The sequence below is a fragment of the Rhipicephalus microplus genome, chromosome 5, assembly GCF_043290135.1.
Source record: "Rhipicephalus microplus isolate Deutch F79 chromosome 5, USDA_Rmic, whole genome shotgun sequence".
NCBI classification, from domain to species: domain Eukaryota; kingdom Metazoa; phylum Arthropoda; class Arachnida; order Ixodida; family Ixodidae; genus Rhipicephalus; species Rhipicephalus microplus.
This window is the reverse complement of record NC_134704.1, coordinates 95,474,727-95,488,034: the sequence shown is the minus strand read 5'-3', so window position 1 is coordinate 95,488,034 and position 13,308 is coordinate 95,474,727. Positions and strand designations below refer to the sequence as shown.

The 13,308-nt window shown below is 44.8% G+C and overlaps 1 protein-coding gene across 1 annotated transcript; it reads left to right on the top strand.

Annotated features, from left to right (window-relative positions):
• The first annotated feature begins 8,105 nt into the window (after nucleotides 1-8,105).
• On the top strand, nucleotides 8,106-12,245 carry LOC119174315 (amine sulfotransferase). The gene is made up of 2 exons (XM_037425165.2): nucleotides 8,106-8,277; nucleotides 10,662-12,245. Exon 2 carries the CDS (start codon nucleotides 10,726-10,728, stop codon nucleotides 11,674-11,676), a length of 951 nt encoding a protein of 316 aa, XP_037281062.2. The 5' UTR covers nucleotides 8,106-8,277; nucleotides 10,662-10,725; the 3' UTR covers nucleotides 11,677-12,245.
• Nucleotides 12,246-13,308: the final 1,063 nt, after the last annotated feature.

The following is a 13,308-nucleotide window of genomic DNA, read 5'->3' as shown; positions in this document are numbered from 1 at the left end:
GCTTGTCTTGCCGTTGGCGTAAAACGGCAAGACAGTTGCAGTGGTGATGTGTCTGAGGAACGAAGCTTGCGTCTGGAAAAAGCAGCGCGTAGGCCAGGATTTTGTAGGATCAGAAGTGGAATGCTGCTGCACGAGCTGGGTGGGTTCTTCTTCTTCCTACACTTCTATTGGATAGTCGGCTCGTTTATTGGGAAGCGACCCAAGCCGTTGCAAGGTACGTTTGTTTCCTTTTAAGGCCTTTCATGCATCACCGAAATTTGACCATTGGCGCTGGCGTTCTGCGGTGTCGGGGATGAATGATGCAAAAAATGATCACGTTACGTCGCCGCCATGTAACGGCTGATGGCCTCAGTAATCACCTAAATTTGCGTCGCAATTACGACGCCCCTGTGACGTCACAAGACACGTCACATGATGACGTCTTCACATGACACCATATTGTGTTCTAAGGTAGTGTGATCACGGAGGCAATGCAAGACCATGTTAGGTTGCTCAGATCTTGGCGGCAGAAAGCTTTAGCATGGTGTCTGAGCAGGATCGATGCCTCCAAAGCCGTATGTAAATATAGTCTGGTGAATGGATGGGACAGTGACATCGCGGTGGGGTGATGACGCTTACCACGTCTTTATCGCACTGAAGGAACGCACCGTTTAAGTACTGTTCGCCAAATTTACGCTACCTGCTAGGTGGCTGCCCAGCCAAGCTTGCTTACGTTCTGTTCGGGCGTGAACTGTCGTGCCACTAAATAAATTTAGAAGGCCAGATAGCAAAGGAAGACTGTTCTTCAACTTTAATGACGAGTATTGTTGTCAATGGCTCTCGCTGGCGACATGATGTTCACGAGAAGTGGACTGGAGTCGAGACACCTTGATCCTTCCCAGAAACGGGCTTACCGCGGCGGGAAACATGCCACAAAAGGAAGGGAATCTTGTGAGCTGCATTGTGCGAAAGCGCCGACTGCCACCCAGGATGAGCATGCCTCTTATTGGCAGGTTGTGCTTCTCTCACTAGTAATAGTAACGCTGAATAAGCTTCGTGCATCGTTTCAGCAAGGAAGAGCGTAGATGTAACCAGTAAGCTGCAATCAACGCATTTCATTCACCGGTAATCATCTCAGACTGCTCAAAACGAAGCACCGCTATGTTCATCGTGTACGCACCGCCGACCGTGGACACTCACACTACCGCAGCGATGATGCCGCCACCTATAGCCCGACATTTCGACCAATAGACAGCTTCTGCATTTCACAGTGGACCAGAAGTGAGCAGTGGGGCTTGCCCGAATTCTGTGGCGCATTTTAACTGGGTACTTCAAAAGACGTTCCAAAGGGAATGATGTCGACTATAAGCATAGTCCTGTTACGCTGGAGCAAATCTAAAAACATGTATCCTGTCTCGTGGCTAGTAAGAATGCTATGAAGCCTCTCATGACCACGTTATTACTGCTGATGTCAAGCGAAGGACCTAACACTACCCTATTTATTAAAGGGACACTAAGCGCAACAAACAAGTTCACGTCAGAGTGAAAGACCAATGTTTCAGAACATACAAAACGTCAGTATTATCAACAGCAGTGCTCTACTAATCTAAAAATCAGGGTAAACAGACGAAAACACGTGCGCCACGAGTGGGACATTTCGAAAGTATAGTAATACCATCAAAGCGTATGACCACAATTCATCACTGGTAATCAAACCAGGTGCAGTTAAAAATCTAACCATGCGTAGCATTGCAACAGGAAATGAAATACTGCTTGTCCGTTTCTGATTGATCTATTGAAAAAAAGAGAACCACCTGGCGTTATACGTGGAATTATGCGAGTTGTACAAAAGTTCCGTTGTCGCAGAGTTAGGCTGGATAGGTTATGCCAACTGATGAAGCCCAGCTGAACCAAACAAGCAGAAGTTTGTCAGCTACCATTGTTGCTGCTGTGGCTCCCACTACTTTCACTCGGGAAAGGCGGGCAACGTTGGGCAAGACAATTTATACGTCAGGTGGTCTATTTTCAGGCGCTTGATTTGAAGTGCGCTAAAGCGGTGCGGGCCTCTAAAACTTGATTTTATTTCAAAATAAGCATTTCTTAGGCACGAAGTTAGCACTGCGAGCTGTCTGGACTGCTATTTCGGCAGTCAACGTGGACTTGATAGTTACCTTAAGGGTCCCTTTGATGGAATACTGATATTCGGTCAGATTGAAGAGATCAGTTTTTAGCGTTCACAAGGGATATTCTCATCCCCATACCTGACCATCGTCATTCAACACACTTCCTGTTCCCTGCCCGCCCCTCCACAGAGTAGAGCAGCAGGCCAGAGCAAACTGTCACTCAGATCAACCTCTCTGCCTTTCTGTAAATAAACTCTCTCTCTCTCCCTCTCGACTCTGAACAGCTCCGCTGTTAAAACCAGGCAATGCCACTCACATCCAGTCCGCTGAAATATCAAATAGTGTGTATAATTAGCCTAGCAAATGTGTGTAACTCCGCTCCTCTAACTAGCCCATAATTATAACTAGTGTAAAAATAGACTAGCAAGTACTTAACCCTAAAATCTGGCAAGCACCACTACGTAGACCCTATTCACCAAAACTGAAGAGATATATACCTAGCCTTGCGGACTTGCGGAAAGCAGCTCTCAGAACTAGTCTATAGTTGCAACCCATCTATAATTAGTCCAGCAGGTGTGTCACCCAGAATTCGGGCAAGCACCACTGCTCACATCCAGTTTACTAAAAATGTTTTCATTTTTAGGGGCGAAGCTGCTTATGGCGTGGCTTGAGCATCCCTCGTAGTACGTAACCACCAGTGGCACATACCCGAAATAGGTATAACATTTGACCTCCAAGGTGGTGCCGGTGAGAAATTTCTTCTGTGCGTTGTTGAACAATAAAAGATAGTGCTCAATGTACATGCCAATGGCTGCTAATGGGGAATGAGAGACAGGAGCATTCGGCTTTTAGTCAACGCGCACGCTGCGATCCCCATTAGCAGCCATTGGCATGCACATTGAGCACTATCGGACAAGAAAGGGTTGCTACATTATACTCGCTGGGTGTAACCTCCTTAGTTTTAGAAAGGTTTAACGAGCGTTGAGCCGCAGGGCCATGAATACACTGAACTACTATATACCATGAATGAATTCGAGGTGGTTAAAGGGGGGGAAGCAGATACGAAGCGCAAGCCGTAAGAAATTAAAAGCTGAATCCTCCTGTCTCTCATTTCAGATTAGCAGCCACTTGCATGTACATTGAGCACTATCTGACAGGAAAAGTTTGCTACGTTATACTCGCTGGGCGTAACCTCCTTGGTTTTAGAAAGGTTTAGCGAGCATTGGGCCGCAGTGCCATGAATACAGTGAACTAGTATATACCATGAGCTCAAGGTGGTTGAAGGTGGGAAGTAGACCCGAAGCGCAAGCCGTAAGAAAGTGTGCGTGTGCCACCTCTCGTTTAGTCCTTGGAATGTCCACTGAATGGCGGTGCTTCTATATGGGGAATATATGATAAAAAGATGCGAGATGGTGGGACTTGGAGTGTTGGATAGATGGACGAACGGACACACAGACAGATGCATGGATGGACGCATGAACGGACGCAGGGGTGAATGCATGAACGAACGCAGGGACGGGCGCACGAACAGACGCATGGACGGTCACACAGACGGACGCATGGACGGACTAATGTTTCGCCCCACTTTCCATCATTCACTCCATGGATATGCTGCCATTTTTTAGTGTTTTTATTCGTCTTAATTTTCTTTAGTGTTCTCTTACTTTTTATTTCTATCGCAATCTTACTCTCTCTCTCTCTTTTTGTCTAGTTTCGCTCTTTCTTTCAATATCTCATTCTCTTTTTCTTTCCATCCCTCTTTCTCTTTCTGTCTTCACGCCTTCGTTTCTGTTTGGCACTCACACCTGATGCCTGTAGCACATATTCACCTCTAGAGTTTTCTGGTGACACCGCACAAACTTCAGCGAACCACAAAAGCCTCACTGTTAATAAAAGAGTTTTATAAGAATTTGCACTTGCTTTGATCGCCAAAACTCCCGAAACACCTCTCTCAGCCGTCCTTCAGACAGTTAAACCAGCTTCACTGATTTAACGTCGCAAGATCTTATCCGACAGCGCGGCTAAGGGCACTTAAATGCAAATAAACTTTTACAGTGAATGAAAGAAAAGCCTAGCAAGTGAAAATAAATATAAAATAAAAATATCAAGCAATGGAAGCCAGTGCTGACAGTAACGCATTAGAAGTATCGCCGTTATTGATAAAGCATTAATTTTTTTTCGGTAACAGAACATAGTCGTTACAATTTCTTAACTGTGTAAGAGGCCGACAGCTGCCCAGAACATGAAGTGAGACGCATGCACGGATGGAAAGATGGTCCCTCATAGTGGCTAAAACCATTTATCGGGAAAGGTGGACCTATATTTTCATTTATTCATTGAAAATATTGAAAATAGCCTGTGGCGCCACCTGGGGGCATGAGCCTCAGTTAAATGAAGAACCCTGTCATGGGACCGTAAACTAGTGTACTGGTCAACCTGACTACTAGGCCACGCATGTTGCTGACAAACAACATCAGAGCTTGCAACTGCCTCAAGCTGTCACTTCGCAGAGCCAAAACCGGCTGCTCGCGTGCTCTATACAGACGTGGCCGAGGCTGTACATAACACAACACTTACGCATTCAACGATGGTCACAGGATATCAAATTTTATGAATACTACGTATTTTTTTCACATGGTCATAACGTTGATTAAGGCACCAGAATGTATTTTCAAGATGAAACTTTATTTCGCCGACCTTGTGCCCGGTAAATGGGAAGTCAAATTAGAGCAAAACACACTGCCACTGATAACGGTGAACGAAGCGTCGGCCGTCGATAACTGATCACCGTTGGCATGCGCCTCCACTTACACATGAGGCGTCAAACTTTCCAGTCTTATCAATGGTGGTTGCACAATCTCTGGAAGAAGCTTGAATGTTTGCGTCTCGCGCACATTCTTATTAAAATGATGTACTAAAAGTGGGAAGCATCTCGAACACTGAAATGCGATCTACTCAGAGCATTGTTCACAGTCTTTGTTGGCGTAAAAAAGTACAGCTAAACTGAAACAAACGCGCGTGGCAATATGTAGTACTTCTACGATGGCTCTGTTACACTAGCTTAACGTCAATAGTAGTTGGGTGTCATCCGCGGAAGTTGATTGATATGGAGTATTTAACGGCACAAAACTACCGTGTGATTAGGAGAGACGCCGTAGTGGAGGGTTCCAGAAATTTCGACCACCTAGGATTCGTTGACGTGCACCCAAATCTGAGCGCACGGGCCTACAGCATTTTCGCCTCCATCGAAAATGCAGCCGCCGCATCCGGGATCTGATCCCGCGACCTGCGGGCCAGCAGCCGAGTATTTGCTGAAGTTGATTCAAACAAGCAGTGGCCAGGGCTACGATCCCCGCGAGCACCAGTGCTTCATATCATGCAGCTTTCGACTTCTGGCGTTGTTATTATCCACGTTGCTGTTGACATCGTCACGCCCCTAAGCAACTGGTTATATGAAGAGTGCGACTGTTTAATGTAATGCTGTTCGTGGATTTGTACATATCTTTAGCGCCACTCCGTAATTTGTCGCTCAATAAAAAAATTACAATACAGTCACGTTTCATCTGCATGCTTCGCATAACGTCCATTCACTAGGTACGTGGGATATGCCGAATTATCAGTTTACGGAATGAAATCTTCTCAAGACTTTTCTTTTAAAGAAGTATATTCAGTGCACGATGACAAAAGGACACTCATTGCGCTGTTGTGAGTCCACAGAATTCTGAAATAAACATTCATTCATTCATTCATTCCATTCATTCATTCATTCATTCATTCATTCATTCATATATTTCCTGTACGTCTTTTTCATTCAGCCTGCGGAAGGAGGCTAAGGTCCATCGGCTGATGTTTAGTCAAGCAACAGGTTCTATGTTCACATCAATTCGACCTTTGAAGATCGTTTTTTCAATTCACGCATATTTGTTTACAATGTACTGGTGGGTTAAAGATGTCGCCTTGTCTTGTGGTCTCAAAAATATCACTTTGCGCATGCGTATCGTGTATTGCCGTCTAGAAGGTGACTTCAGGCTTCGACTCACGTACGCGGAACAAACTATATGCATACTAACAACAGTGCAGACGCGCTAGCGATTACCGCGCCGGCTGTAGATACAGGAGCTGCAGACACGGCATGTTCCCAAGCAGCATACAAAGCGCTTTGATTGATTGATATGTGGGGTTTAACGTCCCAAAACCACCATATGATTATGAGAGACGCCGTAGTGGAGGGCTCCGGAAATTTTGACCACCTGGATACAAAGCGCTTTAGGCGAAGTTTTTTTTTTTGTTTACGTGTCATTTCTTAACTATTTCATGCCTGAATAATGAAACTGTCGAAGAAAAGAAAAAATGTTTCCATTTTACCGCTTTAAATAGCCACCTTTGAATGATTCCGTTGTTAAATTATCTAAAATGCACCTTTCATGCATACCTTTATGTATACATGTCGTGAATTGTGCACATGCCACAGAAACGAGGACCTTCCAGTGAAAAACGTACTTCAGAATTACGCAACATGTCGTCTGCCACATCTTGAGCGCGTAGACAGCAAATAAACTTAATCATTGAAGATAAAACTTGCGTCAGCCAGGCGAGAATGAACGAAGTGGGCGCTCTTGCACGCGCTTCGCGCTTTCCGCCATCAGCTACAAAACAATTGGTTCTAGCCTGAAATGCATTGAACAAGATAGCACTAGATTTTTCGTGCTGAAAGCTACGTTCCTCGTGAGCACCTGACAGCCGGAATTAAAAGCGGCACGCATTCCCTTCCGTGACTTGCTTGTTCGAAGTTTTAAGGTATGTCGGGGATTCGCGATACCAGGCAGTAAAGGGTTAAGCACTGTTTATCATTCGTATAGTGTGCCTAATTGCTTTTGTTTGTTTCTTCACGCTTTCTTCACAGGAATTGTTGTAGGCCCGTGTGCTCAGACTTGGGTGCACATTAAAGAACCCCACGTGGTCGAAATTTCCGGAGCCCTCCGCTACGGCGTCTCTCAGAGTCATATGGTAATTTTGGGACGTTAGACCCCACACATCAATCAATCAACGCTTTCTTCAGGTCCTACGTCCACCCATTTATTCACTAGCTACCTTTTCATGCCACTTCTTCGGTGAACTATATACTTTACGAGCTTTGTTGGTGCTGCTATTGGGGGAAAAAAACTGCTCAGAAAATCTGCGCTATGAGTTGTATGTCGCACCAAAAAGGCCAGAAGTCAGCCGTGCTAAGTGCAACAAGCTTAATAACACATACCGAAATTATTTCAGCGCATAGTGTGTTTAGTAGGCTACCCGTCCAGTTTCAAGTGCTGTTCAGTCCCTTTCTAATAACCCTGTCACCCAACTCACCAACACTGACCATAATAGCGTTCGTGTAGCTTTTTTTTTTAATACCATCAATCGTTTCTTGTCGGTTCTTGTTAGTTGTAATAAAGGTTGATTGCTTGATATTTTAATGTGGGATTTTACATCCCAAAAAGTATGGTACGATTTATGAGGGAAGGTAATTATTTAGTAATAAATAGTCATATTTAGGTAATACATTTTAATAATACCTACCTAAATGATTGATTGGCTGAATGATTGATTGATCAGTTAATGCTTGGTGGATTGATTGTCTGATTGTTTGGTTGAACGAATCGTTGATCAATTAATTATTTAATTAATAATTAACTATTTATTTATTTATTGATCGATTGATTGATTGATTGATTGATTGATTGATTGATTGATTGATTGATTGATTGATTGATTGATTGATTGATTGATTGATTGATTGATTGATTGATTGATTGATTGATTGAAAACGCACCTCATGTATCGCCAGTCTGTCTTTCGTATAAATACTGATAACAATGCCACCGAGACGCAGAGCGACCTTACCCCTACGGCACCGTTGACCAACTGCAGCGCCTACTGTCCACAGTGAGTGCCTCCAGCTGTCTGCGCTCTCCTCCGCTATGGCTCGCAGAAATGCCAGTAGATGCCGTCCCTTCCGCAGTGCGCACCTATTTTAATCCGCTCTCAGCCGTTTCGCGAGCCCCTGGTGTTTCCTTTCGCTCGTACACGGCTGTGCGAGCAGCAATCATCCACACATACAGGTGACAGTGAAGCAGCAGCGTGCATTATTTACGGAACACTTTGACGTCGCATTGGATCAACCCTAACGGGACAGGTTAGTCACTTCATAACGATATATTTGCTCTGTATACGCGCTTGAGTGCAGCGCAAACTTCGCCGCATGCCGCGCTCATTCGTGTTTGTGGAGATGCTGAGCGCGCATGTGCCTTATTTTATGTGTGTGCACACATATGCATTCTCCAGAGGGACGTTCCTGATTGATTGGTACACAGTAAAAAAAATTTTACCCCAAAAAAGGTGTAAAAAGGATGCTTTTACGTTAGAGCAGTTTTTGCAACACCCTTTAACAACCACAAATGGTCGATTAAAAAAAAGCATCTCTTTATTTGGGTGCGTGCCTCGACAGCACCCTAGACTATGATCTTAGGGTGCTTTTCTGCCTAACAAGGGTGTAGGTGACGATGTATCAGATGAAATATGCAGCAATAGAAGAACACAGAGTTACGATATCTGGGGTTTTACATTCCGAAACCACGATATGATTATGAAGGCCACCGTAGTGGAGAACTCCAGAGATTTTGACCATTTGGTGTTATTTAACGGGTGCTGTTATCGCACTCTGCACGGGCTTCTACCATTTCGCCTACGTCTTAATGCGACGATCACGAGCCGTATCGAACCCGCGACCTTCGGATTCGCGGCCGAGCAGCGTAGCTATACTGTATACAAATATGTGTACCTTGCATTAGATGACTGCCTATTTGACTTATATGTGTGAAGGTGCTCTTCGAAGACAGCGAATACCAGCAGAAGCAAATCGCGGTTCATATATGTAATGGCGATTTACTGCAATCCATGTTACGAAAGCTTTCCTTGGCGTTGGTTATAAGCTACATGTTTGCTATGGGTTATATGCACATGTATGTGGGGCTTAACGTCCCTGAGGCACATACCTACTTACTGAATAGCGTGTGGTACTTTTACAGTGAATCTAGTAGCTTATGGATCATAACTTAGTAGGCCCATCATGGATATACATTAGCAGTGTTTCGCTATACAAATATAGTTTTTTTTCCTCATTTTTGGGATATTCTTGGAAACATCTCGGCGCGCACACAGTGGACGAGAAACGAAAGTGAAACGAAACAAGAGCGAAACAAGCGTTTGTCTTCTCGTCTTTCATTTTCCCGTGCACTGTGTGCGCGCAAAAATGTTACCAAGAATGTCTTCAAACCAACTCGCCTAACTTTCCCTTCTACTAGGTTAGTTTTCAGGATTTACAGTACGCGCTCAATTCCAGGCTCAGTAAGATGACATGATTCCTTGCTTTATTCGCTATAGAATATATGATGTTCTTTTATTTTCAGAAAATTTCATAGCCAACAGCAATAATAGCCCCCTCGGCATTATTGCGTCGCGACGAGTTCACTCTGTCGAACAAGGCTTAGAAAAATATTTCTGGTTAATCTCATTGTTATGGTGTCAACGTAATATATCTCTTTTTTAGCTCTTCGTATAACTATTTCTCTCTCTCCCTCTCTCTCAAGCATTCCATTGCACCGAATTTAGACCTTGAATAACGAACAGAATAACAAATTATACAGGTCATATACAATAAGTTGACGAAACTTAAGTGAATTAAGTTCCGCAGAAAAACTTGCATTCGATTTTTTTTTATCTGGATGCTGAATTGTACAGCAGTTCATGATTAAACTGACATGATTATTATTGTTGTTTCGTTTGGATACTCAAAAACCCCGCACCTCCCCCAATGATGTTATGCGGAACAAAGTATACACGATGAATATAGTGGCGAGAAAATTCGTACAACGCTGCTGCAGTCCGAGCACGTTCCCCTCAGCACTTCGTCGTCGTCATCCTCAGGCATCTACTTAGCCCGTGACAATAGGAAGACAGGTAATAGGAAGAGAACAAGCTGGCAAAGGCTACTTAAATGGTCACAACGTCGGGCAACGTTTTTGAGCAGAGAAAACATAGGGGGAATTAAGGGGAAAAAACAGGAATGATGAAAGCAAACAAATGACACAGAAGCAGACATGCCAAGATTGATGACAAAGTTAATTCAAGCACTCCGGAAACAACTCTCTCGCTGACAAACGGTGGTCTCCAACGTCGCAATCTACTCTGCAAAAATAGAAAGTCAAGGCAAGAGTGAAAACACGGCATGACAACCATTTGTAATTTTCTCTTAGCGCTGGCCTCTTTATTCCTCACCACATGTACGCGCTGCAGCGCGTCAGCACGTAGCGTGGATGCTCGGGCGCCGTGCCTTCTCCTTGGTCTAGCATGTGTAGCTATACGAAACTGCGCGTCCCCCTGAAGCTACATGAAGCAGGGCGGCTTCTATACGTCTTGGTTCAAAACGTTCTTAGCAGCAGCTATAGGTCAATTTAAAACTTCCTTTAAATACGAATCTCATCCCCAAACATTCAACTCATGCATGTTCTTGTCTTACAGGTTTAAAGGGGTCTCCAACTTCGTCTCCCCTCAAGTTTCAGAAAGTGGCAAAGCAGCTTCAATCATGTCCGTAGACGTGAGATACCCCAGGGGACCCCTGTACCGAGATATCGACGGTTTCAGGTTGAACGCCTACGTTCTCGTCGACCTCTATTGTTCCGCGTTGAAGTACAAGCCCCGGTCGGACGACGTCTTCATCGTCACGTTTCCCAAGAGTGGGACGCTGTGGATGCAACAGATCGGATACCTCATATTTCACGACGGATCACCCGCTCCGGACGGCCTGGAATTTTACAAAACCACGCCCTTTTTGGAGATGTTCGGTGCCGAAGACGTGGTGAAGATGAAGCGTCCTGGTCTCATCAAGACGCACCTCCCCTACAATCTGGTACCTAAAAGTCCCTCTGCGAAGTACGTGTACGTGTGCAGAAACCCAAAGGACGTCTGCGTATCCTTCTTCTACCACACAAAAGGTTTCGTGGCATACGACTTCGCCGACGGCAGTTTCGAAGACTACTTTGACGTGTTCACTCAGGGCGCTAACGATTTCGGAGACTACTTCGACCATGTACTCTCCTGGTACGCCCATCGCAACGACCCGAACGTGCTCTTTCTGCGCTACGAGGACATCAAGGCTGACCCGAGGAGCCAAGTGCTAAAGTTCGCCGCTTTCCTGGGCGAAGAGTACCGCAAAAAACTCGAACAACCGGCGACACTGGACCGTGTTATCGAGTTCAGTGGGATAGATTTTATGAGATCCAAGACTGGTGCCGACATAAAGGCGTTCCTCACTAAGCCACTCGAGAACGACGACGACGTGTGTCCCGGTCTGAAGCAGTTTCACTATTTGGCCAGAAAGTATCCCAAAACAGTTGGGTTTATCCGGAAAGGGCAGGTCGGAGACTGGAAGGAACACTTTACGCCGGAGATGAACGCAATAATGGAGGCCAAGATTTATCAAAGACTCGGGGACACGGATCTCATTGATGTCTGGACGAGATATGGTGTGCTGTGAGCGTCAGAACTTGCAGATTATTCTCAGTTGTCGCGGACTTAGTTTTCTTGACTGTGCACACCAGATGGCTCTCAAAATGAATGTTTTTTTTTATAATTTTATGCAGTGGGACGTCTTGCTGGATTGGATTGGATTGGATAAACTTTTATTACTGGAAAGTTGACGAGAACTCATAGTGGGCACTGCCAGAACTTGAAGACACGCTATATTACTATTTGTTTCAACGCTTTGTTATATTTGAAGAGAAGTTAGTAAACGAAGAAATTATAAGGTAATCGTAAAATTAACGTGCATATTAGTGTGCATTGTTGCTGTCGCCACCAAGATGAAGATGTGCGCCGTCGCCGTCTCTATCTCAAGTGCTCAATATGTGAAGCACGACAGAGTGTATTCAAAGCAAGCCCATTCATTTTAAATCTATTATACAGCCATTTTACACGAAGCTCTGTATAGCTTGGATTCCCGCATTTCTTCACAGACATCTACAAAACAAAACAAAAAATTCTACAAAACTGTACGAGAATTTCCTTCGACCTGTACACCCAAGAATAAATTATTTTCTTCGGGTATTTTCCATGTTTGTGGAACTGCAACATAAAATGTGTCATATTCCCGACGAAACTGACAGCTTACGCTGTGTACCTTTACCAGATTCAGCGATTGCATCGCTTTTCATAATTAAACCAAGAACACATGTGCGCATCCACTTGCACTAAACGTTCTTCACATGTGCCGCCAAGCAAACAACGCATGCAAAACATACTACAGAATTTATATTTAACTGACAGGTCTACATGAATTGGTAGTCGACAATCTACATGTATTGGTTGAATAGACATTTTTTTCCCTGTAAAGATCATTAGTGACCTAGTTTTCGGCCACACGAGGGAAATTAAAAGTATGCTAACTAAACGGTACACGAGGAGGCACGTTCGAACAATGCAAAGTCGTTGTGCTCCCCCCACGCCTTTCTCGTACGGAAAAAAAGCCACCTAGAAACTCTTTTTGTTTGCGTTGCTATAGAACTTTGTGAAGGCCACACACCCTTTTATCGCGCTGCATTCAATTGTGCGACTGCCAATCGTCTCTCATACTTCATTGCGCAATCGTTCAAGGGAACGTCGAGCTGGCCTGTCATATCAGTTAATAACCCGCCTTCACTGGCGAACACCTTTCGGACAATGAATAGGAGAACATTTTTTTTACTGTCTATTTCTTCACACGTGTGCAAGCCCCGCCAAGCACCCCAGCGACACGTGCCCCTCGTGCCCACACACGGCGACACTCGGACACATGCTCTACAGAGCGCAGAAACGCTCATCTACTTCAGACAAGTGGGAGAGGTCCCTTAGAAGCTCACTTCTCGCTGACCAGCAATGGGGCAACCCGCAGGTCCACCAAGCGGCCGCGAGGTATATTCCCTGTCAGTCCCAGCGGGGGAGACGCCCGCTACGCGCGAAGTGTCCTGCCGGAAAGTTTTTTTCGTTCCATTCTTCACGCACACCGAGGAGCAGCGCATCGAAAAAAACTCTACCCAGATTCTCCTTCGGGAATAGTACAAGCTATGCACAAGCATAACACTCTCATACAGTACAAGCACAAAATTTTTCAAAAAAAATTTTATTGTAGCGA